At 33.8% G+C, this 15,919-nt stretch overlaps 1 protein-coding gene across 1 annotated transcript in view; it reads right to left on the reverse strand.

Moving 5' to 3' along the window:
- LOC106107793 (nuclear hormone receptor family member nhr-91-like) overlaps window positions 1-15,829 on the reverse strand; it is a 41,872-nt gene extending 26,043 nt beyond the window's left edge. Inside the window, exons 1-2 of the mRNA XM_013288796.1 lie at window positions 15,635-15,829; window positions 8,430-8,453 (exon numbers count right to left, since the gene is read on the reverse strand). Coding sequence (XP_013144250.1) covers window positions 8,430-8,453; window positions 15,635-15,683 — 73 coding nt within the window. The 5' untranslated portion in view covers window positions 15,684-15,829. The remainder of the gene's footprint in view (window positions 1-8,429; window positions 8,454-15,634) is intronic.
- Window positions 15,830-15,919: the final 90 nt, after the last annotated feature.

A 15,919-nucleotide genomic window follows, 5' to 3' on the forward strand; every position in this document is an offset into this window, starting at 1 on the left:
CGGGTACAACACTGTGCGGCGCGTGTGGTCGTTGGGGGGGATCTAGTCACCAGCGCGTAAGTAGGTCAGTCGCATGCGCACGCGCACCTCTTCATGACCGCATGATGTTCACAGTGGAATAGACGAGCATAATCCCATCCTGAACCAAGACTCAGAATGACTCACGGATAAATGAATTAAGAAGAAATTAGGACTATAGCAATTTATGACAAAGTTTTTTAAAATATTTATTGCGCGACATATTTTTCCAAGAAATTACTTGTTTAATAATTGAATTTTTATTTACATCATTTAAAATACTCGTACACTATAATACGTTACAATTTATTTTTATTGAAAAAAAAAATCACCATTACTTTAAATATATATTTAAAATAGCTATGCTTTAAATATCAGTAATAACAATTAGATAACCTAATTAGGCTTTTACCGTTTTCGTGTGTGAGGTGAGGTGAGGCGAGGTAGGCCGATGGCACAGTTCGGTGTTAGATTACATTAAAACAGAGTTCATTCGCATCGACGCCTAATCGTAGTTATCTAGATTAATGATTCATTGCATTAACAATGAATTCGTGTACAATTGTACAAACATAGTTTCGTTTGTTTTAAAATGTTTTCTTGTCATGTGGTAAAAGGAACCCTGCGTTTAGAGTGAACCAGGGAGCACAGATAATGCTTGAAATCTACAATTTTTTTTCAGTTACAGCATGTATTATCAAGTTTTACATGAAAACATTTTCTAGTAAGTAATTTTTACAAGTTATTTTTTCAACAAAGTACGTTTTAAAACTTGGATATAGCTTTGATTCTGAAGTCTTCAAATTTCAAGAAAAGTAGTTCTTGAATACAATACTCTATGTAAAGCGTTTCTAATTTTAATTTTGAAGTCGTCTTCCAGTTTATATTAATAACAATGACAGCCGAAGATCTGTCGGTGTTTGTGCATGCGCCATGTGTCAGGTAGCACGTATATATTTAGAGAAGCACGCCCGACGAAACTGGGTTAACTATTCTCCTGTAGAAAAACACGACTGGTCGAAATATCGACAACGCGTGCAAGATCTTCAGACAGAAAGTGATACCAAATAACCTAATTCGTACAAAAAAAACAGGAAATGGATGTAAATCATTTGACACCGTGTTGTGCTTTTCTTATAAACTGTTTCGCAAGTTGAACATTTTCAGGTCGCTCGTGAAGCTTGTTGAGTAACTAATGAATGTTTTCAATGAAGTTAACTTTTATTAGCCAGAACCAGAGAGCTCACCAGAGAACTCACACAGAAGAGATACAGAAACTAAATGCTATCAAATATGTGTATTTAACAGAAATATCGAGTTAAATTAACGAATAAGCTTCGTGGTATTTTTTGCATTTATCTACTAATAGCATTTATGACTGTACTACCTTAAGCTCGCAACTCCGTCCGCGTAGAATTAAAAAAAAAACACAAAAGTAAGTAGCCCATGTATTCTTCCAGACTATCCTCTACATATATACCAAATTTCATCGAGATCCACTCAGCCGTTTAGGCTACAAACTCTCACAAACATCTATCCATCCTTCTGCACTTTCGCATTTATAACATTAGTAACAAGTAAGATTGTTTTGTTACCTAGGAGATGAAAAAGAAGTCCGATATACTTAAGGTATTTTTTTATATCCTAAAGTGATTTATAAAAATAAAAAAGTCAAAGCTACGTAAGACGTTTATTAGAGCGTACATTAATTTACAGCGAATGCGGATAGTATGTGGCAATGGTATGGGCATTTGGCAACAAATCTTTGTTCCCATCGCGCGTTATCAGTGCCCTATCAGTATTGTGTTGTATCGCGGATGTTTTTCGCACGCCTGTCTCGCGGTCTAGTTGAAGTTGAATGACCTACCTTACATGACACTCGATAATGCTGAAATAATTTTGATAGAATCGATACACATTTTGATAATTGTATTTTTGTTATTCGTTTCATGACTATCAGAAATCTAGATCTAATTTCGAGACAGATAAGCCGTTTATTATTTACTTTAAATTATAATCTTCGTCTCCTCACATTAATTTAACGATCGCAATTTATATTAATTTATAAACAGACCGTTACTTTTTGTAAAATGTAAATTCCGTTTGGTATAGACAAGATGACATTGAATCTTCAGATTTTATTACATTTTGCATTCATTAATATACGTACAATGCTAGACATAGTCGTTTTATTGCAAAATACGTCTGTCACCTGCATGGTCACATTTGAATATACTTGAAATCAGCTAACGACCGTGACCGCAAATTACTATTTTAACCAAATATATTCAGATTAAGTTCAACGCGCTTTAACAATCTTGGAAATTACGATCATAAAAGGCCTTATACGAATAGAATTAGGGTTAAGAAATATGCTCTAGGTAATAAATCTTCACGTGATATACTTTACCTACAAGTGTGAGCGATATTAAATAATGTAGAACTACTTTTATAAATGCTTTTGTAAACGGAACGATAACAGTAAATTAAAAAATTACTATCGTGTTATTTACAAATCTAGAAAAAGATCTTATTTAACGAGAGTGAAGATACTGAAAATAAAATTACGAAGAACATAAATTACGTTTTCACTTATAAATTAAGATGCCATGGAGCTGAACCAGCAACATGTCCAAGCAAGTCGACTGGCCAGCGATGGCGCAGGACAAGCAGCGCTGGCATTATCTTATATCGGAGGCCAAGAACCACTTTGGGTCGCTGCGCCGGCTCAGTAAGTCAGTACTATAGATTTGGACCTATTTCAACGGACTTGCATAGTTATGTACATGGATTCTGTTGCTGATGCGGCGTAGATGCGATTGCATTTAAAAAATAGTAAATAAATTGAACATATTTAATGTAATACAGATGGCTAGCTTTGTCGATAACCTTTCTTCTTGATGTACGATTGTTTCGCTTGGTGACAGTCCAAATTTCCGCCGATAAAAGGTGTGAACGACCTCGGATATTCGTAAACACCTCGGTAAGCGATCAATGTAATTGTAAACTACAGCATTGTATTGCCCTCTTTTTATTTTGTTCTCAATTAGTAACGATGTCGAGGAACGACAAGCGGGGTGACGGACTATAATAGAGGGCACGAAATAAAAGTATTTAAATTATTTTCGTCGCACTTGTTCAATTCTTACTAACTACGGCTTTTAGTAGTTTTCGGACCTGGCACTATTAACGCACCATTTGTGGAATTAAGAATGCCCAGTTTATATCCTAGACAAATATCATTAAAAGAGCTTGACATATTATAACAGATGGATGGATTGCGTGGAAGGTGATATGATCAAGAAGGGAGTGATGTCTGAGGTGACGGATGATACAGTTATTTGGAGGACGAAAACCTGGTGCGCTGACCCTACGGGAGTAGGACAAAGTACAGGGGACGATAATGATGATATGATACAGGTTCTATTATCAATTTGTTTAAATAGATTTTCCAATAGACAAGCTTTTTTTTTGTTTTAAGTGATGCAGGAAATAGTTAACGAGCGCCACAAAGTTGGCTAGAATGGGTCATCCCTAACAATAAACAATAGTTTGATGTCAATGACATACATCAACTCCTTTGAACAGTTATATTTTGGTGCTGTGGGACAAAACAATAAATGAACACATTGCCAAAAGATACTATCTTTTTTGATGTTTCATTATAATTTGAAACATTAAAATAGTGAAATTTTAAAGCTTAAAGGCCATGATTATGATCTATAACATTCGTATCATCATTTTCGACATCGTAGAAAGTTTTGTGTGGAGTATTAATAATACAAAATCTTCTATATCTGTATAAGTTTACTCTCCATCAAACTACTGTTAATGAGGCTCCTTAGTGTGATGATAAATAACCTCTATAAATAATCAAATAAGAACATACTTTTCTATTAAATTGAGGCTAAGGTCAATGAACTCTAGAATTGGTGACACATTAGGTTAGCATCATCACAGTACATTTCCAATTATATAAGTTTGGTAAGTTACGGTCGGCAACTTATGTGGCAGTGCCGCATCGCGTCGCCGCTAGCCGCCTAGTTTCGCAACACGGCCGCAGCCGTTTTCACTTTTTCGCTGTCAAGAACGCGCGCGAATGATAAACTAACAATTTTGCCGTCGCCACCGAATTGTACGCAAACAACAACCGACACAAAAACCAAATACTAACAAGGTATTTTGATACCACTAGCCTAACACATAAGCGTTCAATTTTAAATACTGTAAAGGTTGTTTATGGCGAATTTCATTTGTACATTTATCAAATGGTGGCTACAATGGAAGGTCTCGTATATGCAGTTGGTGGTTCGCAATTTGAATCTTATGTATTGTACATAATAAAGTAAATAGAATGGCAAGCTAATTGCACACAGGCCCTTATCATTTGAAGGTGCGATTGTAGAAATATCGAGGCTGTTCATTGACCTTTTTCGGCGTGTTCGCCAGTGAAACAAAAGAAGAACTAAACGCTAGAGAAACCTTGATCTGTGAAATGTAAGCAGTCACGAAAAATGGTAGACACATTTTTTTTTAAAACTTTTCCTTACCTTGGTACCTCATTACATACATAAAATTTCCTCCTTATCCGTTTGAAAATATTGAGTAAAATACCGGAATTATTAAAAAATTCTTAGAAGTGTACCATGTTATCATATACTTAATTATTGAAGTTTAAACGATTACATTGAAGACCACAAAAACCATTGTAATAAATCATTAACGACGTGATCTATTTACTTAAATTGATGTGTGCAATCAATTTGCTTTTTTGTCACAGTGACTCTATTAACTAGACACTTGGATGGAGATGAGACGAAAACCTTTGCGGCTGGTAAGTATGCTTACCGGGGTTAGATAAATTACTAAGGGTTTGTCCCACCACAAGCTGAAAGAGGCTTAAAATGGCGTCACTGTCAGATAAGGTAACAAAATCCGATATTTCCATTACATATTTTACACGTTGGATTGTTATCACACAATTTACAATTTGGTGGGACAGGCCCTAGAACCGAAAGCTAGGATTGTATGCTTTCAAGTTATAATCACGAAGTTCATTTTTTATGTTGGTAGTCACCCGTACGATGGCAGTCGACTCATGGGTTAAATAAAAATTTTGCTTAAATTCATTGTGCTATTGTCCATTGTGATCATATTGTCGCAAAAATTATGTACGAGATCGTTCCGTCAGTAAGTAGCAGATGTAACACCTTTTTAAAGTCATTGTTTTCGTATGGAACTTGTTTGTCAAAATAATATAGCGATTGCGATGTCTGACATTGCCTCTCACCAGGCTGCGTAACGTGATTACGTAAAAGGTCTTTACCCTTGTTTATTTGGGACAACTTTATTAAAGAGATGTTTTAATTTACAAGTATTAGCACTTGTGATTAGGCAACGGAGAACAATGCTACAGTGAAAGATCGTCATCTCGCGATCATCGTTGAACAGCATTTCAATTTTAGTTTGAGCAATCGAAGCTTTTAGCAGTTGGACGTCTGTTGAATTCTCAGTTTGTTTTGCGATTTCAACACTGCGAAGACTTTCATAGATTGACCGAAATAGGGTGCGGCTTCTTGTTAACGTTGTAGTGTTATTGCAGAATAATAAATAAGTTTTATTTTTGTTTTATGTTTTTGGTTAAATAATCAATTTGTTTTTGGTTTGGTTCAGAAAAATAAGGTTATTTAAGATGTTATGCAACTTAAATTTGAAGTGATATTGAATAACACTGCATCAATAAAGAGAGCTTTAGTTTTACGAGCTTTACGACATATAGAGTTACATACCTACTTTCTTTTGTTTATATTAATATTTCGAATTTACCTAGATCTGTCTGAAATGAAGAAAAGCATGTTGTTTAAATTTGTTTTTAAAACTAAAAAGAAAATACGACATAGTTAATTGGATTTAACTTATTACTCGTGTATTGTTGTATTTTGTAACGGCGTAATTGTTATCATTTTTAACTGACTTCCTCTGTAATCGTATAATTGTTTGATTTCGTAGCTATATGAGTAATTCGGTCAGTCTGTCAGCGAAGTGCAGCACGCAACCGTGCCACGCCGTAAACACGCCGCCTCGAGAATTAATCGTCGCGTGGAAATATTTGTGACAAATGCCCGGCGATCCTTGGCGACCGCCGGCCCTCCAGACACAACTGAATGACAAATCGCATCGTTCCAACAGAATTGAGATTTTAAAATTCTGATTCATGACACTGATTCTGTTTTGTTTTTGAACTCTGGTTCAAAATAGCAATAGGTTTACCTACAATGTGTAATTGAACGCTGAGACAGAATGATATTTCTTCTAAGTTCGATTGCTGAATATAATCTGAATTTGGATTTGGAACGAGGAGTGCAACTAGCGAATATGGTGCTAAATTGTTATTGTTTGTGATTTCTTCTAAATGCTCGAGTGAGTGCATCTGGTGCACACCGCGACATGCGATGAGCTAATTATGTCTGTGCGGAGTGCAGAGTGGTTCGGATCCGGCCACCAGAGGGCGCTTGCTCAACACGCAACCGAGTCACGCGATCCCGCCACACTAACACACTGCTAAAGAAACTGCGAGGAAAACACCTTCCGGGGTGAATGGCCGAGTTGCGTAAAGCGCGCGAGGTGGCGCAACGCTCGCCCCTCTGCTGCCACGGCTATGGGTAACTCGTACGTGGCCACTACTAGCGACATCTACACACATTTTTTTAAAATTTGATAGGTAGAAAATGAATTTTGTTTTATTTTACATAAAACCTTTAGGTAACCGAAAACAAAGTAAGAAAAACGCAAACTAGAATTAATAAGTATCTCCAGTAACTAATGCTTTCAAGTGGCTAAGATGGAATATCGCATGTTAAATTTTCTTCTATTCTATTTCTTATACTCGTATATGGCTCTCCCTAAAATTTTCTTCCCATTTCTTCTTCACTTTTTTGTCACATCGATCACCCTCCTATTTTCGGTGGTAAATATATACTGCTTAAATGGCACCCTGATTGTAACTTTTACAAACATATTAAGGATAGAAGTATCTTTGCCGAATAGTAGTAGACTTTATAAGAAAAACAAAATATTTAAATCTATTACTCGCTAAATTCCATGAATCGTGATTTACAAATGTAAGATTATTCACGGTAACTTGTACTATAAAAAACGTGGCATATAAAAATTCAATATGTAACGATCTGAGCGTTTGTGACGAAACATTTAATTCCTAGGTCAAGGTTTGGCTTCTCTTCGAATTGGGAAAATTGCCACACGCTAGCCGCGACATGCGGCCACTTCGCGAAGTGGCGTAAGCAGTTGCAAGGTACGCTCTAAAAATACCCAAGTTCGAGTGTGTCGAGATTTATTTTAAAGGTATGTTGAATTGGTATACGCACACTTAAAAAATTATCCTGTTTTTAAACGAAATTAAATAATTTTGATATTAAAGTTGTTGTCGAACTCAATATAACAACCATAATACTAATATTGTATAATTTGATTTCAATAGACTAGAAAAAAATCAAAAGATATTTGAAAAACTAAAGTAATCGTACATAAAAATGTAATTTTGTAGTACGATTTTTATTTTATTGCGAGCAACGTACTTGAAAGTTTGGTTAATTCTTAATAACTTAATTTTGTTTTACCCTTGTTATATGGTTCTTTTATAGTACCATAAATATTTACCCCAAAGACAAGTTCGAGTTGAAGAAAATGGAAAGTGAGTTATACAACGTCCACCTGACGGAGCCGTGAAAGGCGCACGCGTTTTTAATGTCAGCCACCCGTGGTCAAGGTTTAAACATTTTTGAATGCTTGCCTCATGAGATTTTTATCTTCTTTAGCCCACAAATAAAAAATACGTTTAACTGACGATTGGTTACGAAATTCAATCGATGTATATATTTAAACATTTTTTTTTGTAATTCAATATGAGTTTCTTTACAAAATAAGATAATTAAATTAAGAAACGTCAAGAACGATTCTAAAATTAAATTATAAGAATTAACGAAATAAAATCAGATTAACAACAATCATATAATCGGAAGTGAACGAAATCATGTTATTTTTATTTTTTTTTGAAAGTGAATAACATTGGCATTCGGCGAAAGAAAGTTATGAGATTACCGCGGCGCTCGGGCAGATAAAAAGCTGTGGCATCGAAAGCGAGAGTAATTGCCTGTCTAGGCTGCGCGAGCGCACGCAGCGCCGCGCAACGGTACCGCGCGTAAAACGTGACTTATGACTTACGGTACATCCCGTGGGACTTGTCACGGTACCGTTCACAACTAGTGATGCGCTTAAGCTTTTTTATCGATATTTTTTTTTAAACAAATTAATGAAATTTTACTTACTTGATTATTAGAATATTATTTTTTTCTTAAAGCACACAACATTTAACTTAAATCATATTTACTTACGTTGTTGACTTGCCTTGGCAGTACCTGTTTGAAATAAGCCGATTGTGTTAAATGCATGAGTTTTTATGAAAATAAATTACATTTGGGATATAATTACTTCTTATGACATATTAAATACATAGCTGTTAGGGATGTATAACAATTAAAATTAATAAAAAAAAGGAATGTTAGTTATGTTTTGAGTAGGAAATAGTAATTGTACATCACTATCCCGTAGTGAAGCGTTGATACTCAACCACTTTCTCTTTCGATGGTCACTGTCCGTGCTTACATCAACAGCACACACACATAATAATAAGCACATTCATAAGGAACTTGCTGTTTGCATGAGTGCATGCCTCTACAGAGGGTTACATCACGTAACTATAGCTGACTCATCCAGTTAAACGAAAGGTCAGAATCTATTTATATTTCCGTTCACTTTCCACAATAAAATTTAAGAACTCAAATATCAAGATAACCCATACCCTTTACTACATTAGCACTGGTAAATAATTCTGACACAATATTGAAAAAAGAAATCAACACTTATTCCTAGTGCATAATGCTGGCAGCATTAAGCTTGTATTAGCCATAATAATTTTTTAAAATGAAAGTTATGAATAAAACCAATTAGTAAGTTGCCAGTATTCTAACACAAACATCGAATATGTAGGCAATTGCATGCAAACATAACGTTATGCAACAATACAGTACTATTGGAGCGTGATACCTTGCTAGTTATTTGTTTTAAGCTAAGCAAGTGATATCACTGTTATTTCCCACGCAGGCTCGCTCGCCGCGAACGGTGGCCTTGTGGCTGAACCTTTGCTAGGAGACAACGGCAATGCTATCGAGAAGTCATGGACTCGACAACTGTTGTCTATTTTATATTCATTACTGTGGTGATTTTCCTTTTTCGTAATATAATTTTAAAGACAAATTTAAATAACAGTGATGTTACGTATATTTAAATTATATAAAACTCGTAAAATTATATTCAATTAATGCGTAACATTTTGCGATTTAATGAGTATTTCCAATTAAATTAATATAATAAAGACGTAAACAACATATCATGCGTACAAAGAAAGCCAATTAAATAAAAAAAATCTAAAAACAAGTATATATACATCCAAGAAATTCATAACATAACTAAAAAAGCTCGTCATTTATACATTTGCCCATTTAAACTCAAAATAAGAGGACTCCTAAACACCTAACTCCACTGAACGGATACTTTGATATCTTAATGTGAATTTGGTTAGAAACATGATTCGTTGTTAGTATAATATGATTTTAGTAGACCTGAGCGGATGTTTGTAGGCGAACGCCTACTTATGTCCGCTTCTAATGTACTATGTGTAATTTACTATGTTTAAATTAACTACACTTATTTCACTTCCGTGCAATTATAATTAAAATATCTATGCAAAAAGCAATTTAATAAGAAAGCCGGAGTAATAATACACCGACCATAGATATCTCAAAATAAAATCATACAAAGATGTCGAATAAAAAAAAGACAAATCGTTTCTTTGCAGCCAGTAACTGTCCCTAATTATTAATTAAGATAACAGAATTACATTAACTAGGTCACATGTATCCTTTGCAATTTTTTTCACTAATGAAAACAGTTGGAATAAACGAATTAAAGCTTAAAATCAAGTATTAAGTAGTTTAAAAAATATACTTCGTAATTAGTAAATTTAATTCATTAAAAATAAATTCTAAAAGATTTGCCTTTAAAATAAATTTTAGAATCCTAGTTTCAGACATTAATTATTCCTATCAGACATTATCTAGACATATAAGCTCGCGAATTTTAATGACAAAAATAGGTTAATTACGACTTTCTATTTGAACGAGACACTGAATTAAAGCCTATCAAAAAACAATTTTATTTAATAGTAACTATTAATCTACGGCTCCTAAGCATTGTGACATTTTATCTAATGGCGTTATAAATTTGACAGCGGTTGTCAACAACTACAAGTTAGTGCAGTTTAATGTTAATAAATTAAAACTTCAATTAAACAACCGTTTATTCTAATAACTGGCAACAAACAAAATGAGAACAAATCGATTTTTTTTTTAACTTTCGTCTTATTGTAATGATGTATGACGGAATTCCCCGTAAAAATTTTAAAGTAAAAAAAATAATATCGATGAAAAAATAAGCAATATTGTACAAAATAAATTTACATAAGTCTAAAAATTTTTTGTACGTGAAATATCGGACAGAAAAATAAATATGGAGCGAGAATATTATTGGATTGCATTGAAATTATTAAAAGCTCTGTTACGATTTGCATACTTGTTAAACTTGAGTGTAATGGTAGTTCCGGATTGGAGCTTAATGTAAATTTATATTATTATAAATATGTAATGATATAGAAACTTTACGATAACTTAATGATTAGTTTGATACCGAAAAAAGATAAAATTTTGATGAGATTTCTGAATAAAAATATTAACAATCTATCTTTAGAGCTTAGTGCAAACGTATTTCACAAAGAAACGTTGTCAATTTACACACCCTCATGACAATATAACAACTTTATTCAAGTCCGGATAGATTATGAGCAGTAACAAAATGACAATGAGCATTAGGCCAGAAACAAAGGGTTTGTTGACACAAGATCAGTAATAATATAAATTCAAATGTCGCAATCAACTTACAAGCTTAGGTTAAACAAATACAAGGTATTAACTTGTAAATGCGATCGTATTTTCGTTTCCAAGGCATCGGAAAATAACTGGATGCATTTTCACCTGTACTAATATTTCGCATTTGAATAAATGAGCAATAGAAACCCGTTACATATATGTATCCGTTACGTTTATGAATAAAATGAATTTTTCAACGTGCAACACTATTACGCACCTAGCATCGATAGTATTACAATAATACATTCCTAGTGACAATGCGTCACCTTGCCAGCGTTCGTTGACGCATCTACGTTTTGTCCGAGCGACCTTACGCCTGGTGTGGTGCGCGTTAGATCAGCTAATAACAGTATCTAACTAGCTCCATCTCGCTCTCTGTAATTGCTCGTGTTACGAGCACGAGGGAGATAAAATGACTACGTGAATTATGATTTTGTGGTAAGCAAGCGTTTACCTTCGCGAAGGTAAAGTATAGACGGCGCTAACGAAAATGAAGGGCTACCTCTGGCGCTCGAAGGTAACTAGCTTGGGTTACTAATTGCTAATGGCCTACGTTTCTAATGTATGTTTTCTGGCTGGCATCGACATTCCGAACAAAATCTAATACTTTGATACTTCAATTTATTTTAGATTATTGAGTAAATGACGATTTTACTCAGTTTTTTATAGAACAAGTGAACGATATAACAACAAGATATCGTACCGACTTCGGTAGCAAGTACTACATACATTTTATTTCAAAACATCTATTTCATAAAACTTTATACATATAAAGTAGAACAATAGCATATAACAAGAGCAAATAATGTGGTTATTTATAGGTATACATAGTTTACATTATATTTTCCTTATATATATCGATATGTCACAATTAAAACTCATGTTTATATCTAAACGAATATCAGGTATAACTAAATAATTAAATTTTAGTCTTCAAATTATATAAGAAATTTAAAATCAGGCAGTTTGACTTTATATAGCCTTTCTCTACTTTCTCTGTCCTTGACAGGCGCGTTATAATCTGGTGTAAAATGGTAATAAAATACATTTCTCTTAAAAAAAATCCACTTAAAACATTTTAGTCAGAATATATTATTTTTTATTCATGTTAATTTTTAAGATGTCTACTTAGTCTATATCAGATAAAATTGATCTCTAATAGTATAATTATTTTTATGGCGACAATTTTTTTATAAAAAAAAACTTAATTCCCAGTTGTTTTTGTTAATAATTTTTTGTTATAAAATTTTATTGGGAAATTTTTACATATGTAAGTGCTACTCGTGCCAGTTCTTCAAATTTACTTATAAAAAATCAATCTGTTGTAAAACTGCCCGATGAAAGTTTCCGTATATCTTCATTAATTCTACCTACTCAAATCTAACCTTTAAAAGTAATGCAATAAAGTTCAAGATGTCTTCAAATGATAACAGTTGGCAGTCAGTGTCGGACATGTCAGAGGGATCTTATCCAAAAGAGCATCAGTATGACCTAAGCGTAGCATAATTTTGAGAGAAAGTGTGCGCTGCAACGTAAAAAATAATCTCCGCTTAAAATTTTAATTGTATTTTTGTTTTCACCAAAATTCAAATTAAAACAAAGAAGTGGGGAAAATTGTTGTATGAATTGAATGGAATAATTTGAACCGTGAATTTGAAACGAACTCAGAGACCTTATACAACAGGGGAGGCAAACCACGGGCACGATTGCCATAAATGACACACGACATTTTGGTCATTTTTGGGCGCGTCGATAACCACACTATACACTACGAAAATAATATGAAGTAGATGCGCCATGTAATTGACGTAATAATCGTGGTCAAAATTATTCGATGGCACGTCTAAGACCGCATTAAAATTTTCTTTTAAAAATGGCATTTTGATGTATAAATGTTCGCCACCCCTGTTATAGAACGTATCCGTGACGTAGTAGAGATAAACAGCGTTGTTTTATACGAAGAAATTTTGTAAAGAGGCAAAGGAACTCTTTAGTTAAAGTGAGATTCCTGAATTGATCTTTGACGAGAAGATTGTTTTACTGGGTTATTAATAAAAGGTTTTTTGTAAAACAAATACATTGTTGCAAGCGAGGTAAGATTAGAAATCTCAACCGTTGCTGTAACTGGGACGCGCAGAAAAGTTATTAGTTTTTAATATTTCAACAGTTCTATTAACAACCACGAGTACTGAAATAATTATTATTTAAAATGTTTCTTGGCAGTTCTTAAAGCGCGCTTCTCAAGGACAGTGAAAGTTCAAGCAAACAACAAGTATAATACTTTTTTTTTCTTTAACATTTGTAAGACAAAAACCTTTTCTGCTGACAACACTCCTTGCTAAAATTCCATCTTTTATTAGATAGTTATAAAATATTTAAATTAATTGTAATATTCATCGTAATGTCCTATTTTAATTAAATAAAAAAAACAGTAATTAGCAGTAAGTTTTTTCTACTTAGTAAAAAATAAGTAACCACGTGTGTTTTTTTGTTACTAAATCTCTAATTAATGTACATATGAAAGTATGTTAAAAAATTGTTTACACCAGTTATCTATAGGAATAGTGCAAGAGACAGGTTGCCCGATAGATAACCTAAACTCAAAACGCGAACGCGATATGATAAGGCGGCAAGGCGCTAGGCGCGGAGACCGGCGCACAATCGTTAGATAAACATATAGGTCACTGAACCGACCTAGTTTCTTTTGAGAGTCCACATGACGAACGCGCTTGCGTTTTCTTCAGAAAAAACGCGCGAACATCAACGCTCAATCAACGCTCGCACGCACACATGTAAACTTACGACTAACGCACATCTTGATATTTCTTTGTAAATGCACTAATTGTGATGCTGTACTTTATCTTACTTAACTTGTATACATTATGTATTTTATTAAATGTTTTTTATAGATCTATTCTAGATTACTGGAACGTGAAATTCAAAAACTATGTAATTTAGTAACTGTTCTATAATTTATCTATTTGATTTATATTATCTTCCAAATTATTTAAAAGTTTAACTTTTTATCTAATTATCGTGACCAAGAAATTATAAAGTAGGTTGGTAGGTATCCAACGGACGATAATCTGGTTGATTCGTAACCGCAGTTAACGTTGCTAACCGTTGAAATATATTTAACTATGAGATCATGAAACTTTTCGACACATGTTAATTTAAAAACGACCTTAATGTATCATTTTATATTCCCTCTAAAATTTACTATTAGGTACATCGTTAAAAAAGTGGTATTTGAAATTCTTTGTAAAATAAAATCAAATCAAACTAAAGTTTCGTCGAAACGCTACGAAAGTAAATGGCAAGATTTAGTAGAGGGCGCCACCGTGAACCGTTAATAGCGACTTGAGCGCCCTCTAGATATCAATGACAAGAAGGTTGTTGTTGAAACAATAAACTATATAGAATAAGATATTTTGGCCTTTATTGACTACTTCCAAATACACGGTATACCATTAGGAGCAGCATTGAAGCAGCAAGATTTTTTGTGCCACACCCAATTTTAATTGCCTAATAATAAAAAGGGTTGATTACTTAATTCTATTTTTTATTGGATTTTGCATGATTGAAGTTAAGTTTGCAAAGCGCTAGCTTAACTTTAGTATATCATGAATTAACCACAATATGCTAACCGCCATTTTGCCTGAAAACTCGTCTTAAATAACGTATCATTAGTTTTAACAGATGCACAAAATATAAATTCGCATTTGCGTTTGAAAAATAATTATCAAATGCGCCGCTAGAGGGCAGCACGTGCAACGCAAAAAAATGCTTGTCTTTGTTTTAAAACTAATAAAATTTAATTGTAAAAAGCAGTTTTCGATTAGCTAGCTATTCTTAGTGAATAGTATAAAATTATATTAAGCATATTTTATAGACGTTTTGTAAACCTAATCATTTTTTGATTTATAGACGTATGGCGAATAAAAGTCTAAAATTACTTGAATACTAGCAACACTTACTTGTACAAGCAACAACAACAAAATAAAACAAAAACTACGTGTTGCCATAAAAGCAAAAGAAAAAAAGCGTGTAATAAATTCAAAACCAATAAAATAGATGTATTAAATTCGATGAAAATAATTATCTATTTCAATAATGACAAAAAGTGAATGTCAGTTTGTTCGCTAGAAGTTTCTAGAACAAACTTCTGAGATGCTCACCAAGTTCAACTGTTTTAAGTTAACAATTAATAGAATGTATCGATAGAATATAATGTATGTAAATGTGATAAAAATAACTATAACCGGTATTTGTCTTGCAACGTATTGAACCTCAGAAGTATTATAAGTTGACCCTTTATCTTTGCGTGGATGTTGAATTATTTATTATTTATTTAAAGTTCTTACAGTCAGAATATTTTTATATTAAATCGTGTTCAACAAATGGCGCCAAAACGTAAATCGCTAAAAAAGCTAGAGCGTATACGAAAACAAATACGTGCTTTATAGGTGTGTGCGTGACCGCTTGGTAAAAAAAAACGATTAAAAAAAGTGCATGCCGATCTTAAAAGGACAAAAAGCTTGTGCACATCGTCTCACCGTAAAACATTTCGCTCAAACGTCCCCTGCATATAACATTAGTGTCCATTCAGAACGGGCGGTAGACCGCAACAGGTTCTGTGTTTTCGTGAAACAGTTCATCACTGAGCGTCATAGATAAGCGTTGTACGTACTCGCCAGTACTACAGTGCGGTGGAGTCGCGACCGCGGTTGGCGCCCGCACGGAAGTAGGTTAGTAACTAAAGTTTTGTTTGCGTGAGGCTGCGGCGCGCTGCACTCGCGGAGCTATACGCGCCGCGCGGCTCCGTCCGCTCCGCGCCGCTG

Source organism: Papilio polytes, unplaced genomic scaffold (genome assembly GCF_000836215.1).
Source record: "Papilio polytes unplaced genomic scaffold, Ppol_1.0 DF821845.1, whole genome shotgun sequence".
NCBI lineage: Eukaryota > Metazoa > Arthropoda > Insecta > Lepidoptera > Papilionidae > Papilio > Papilio polytes.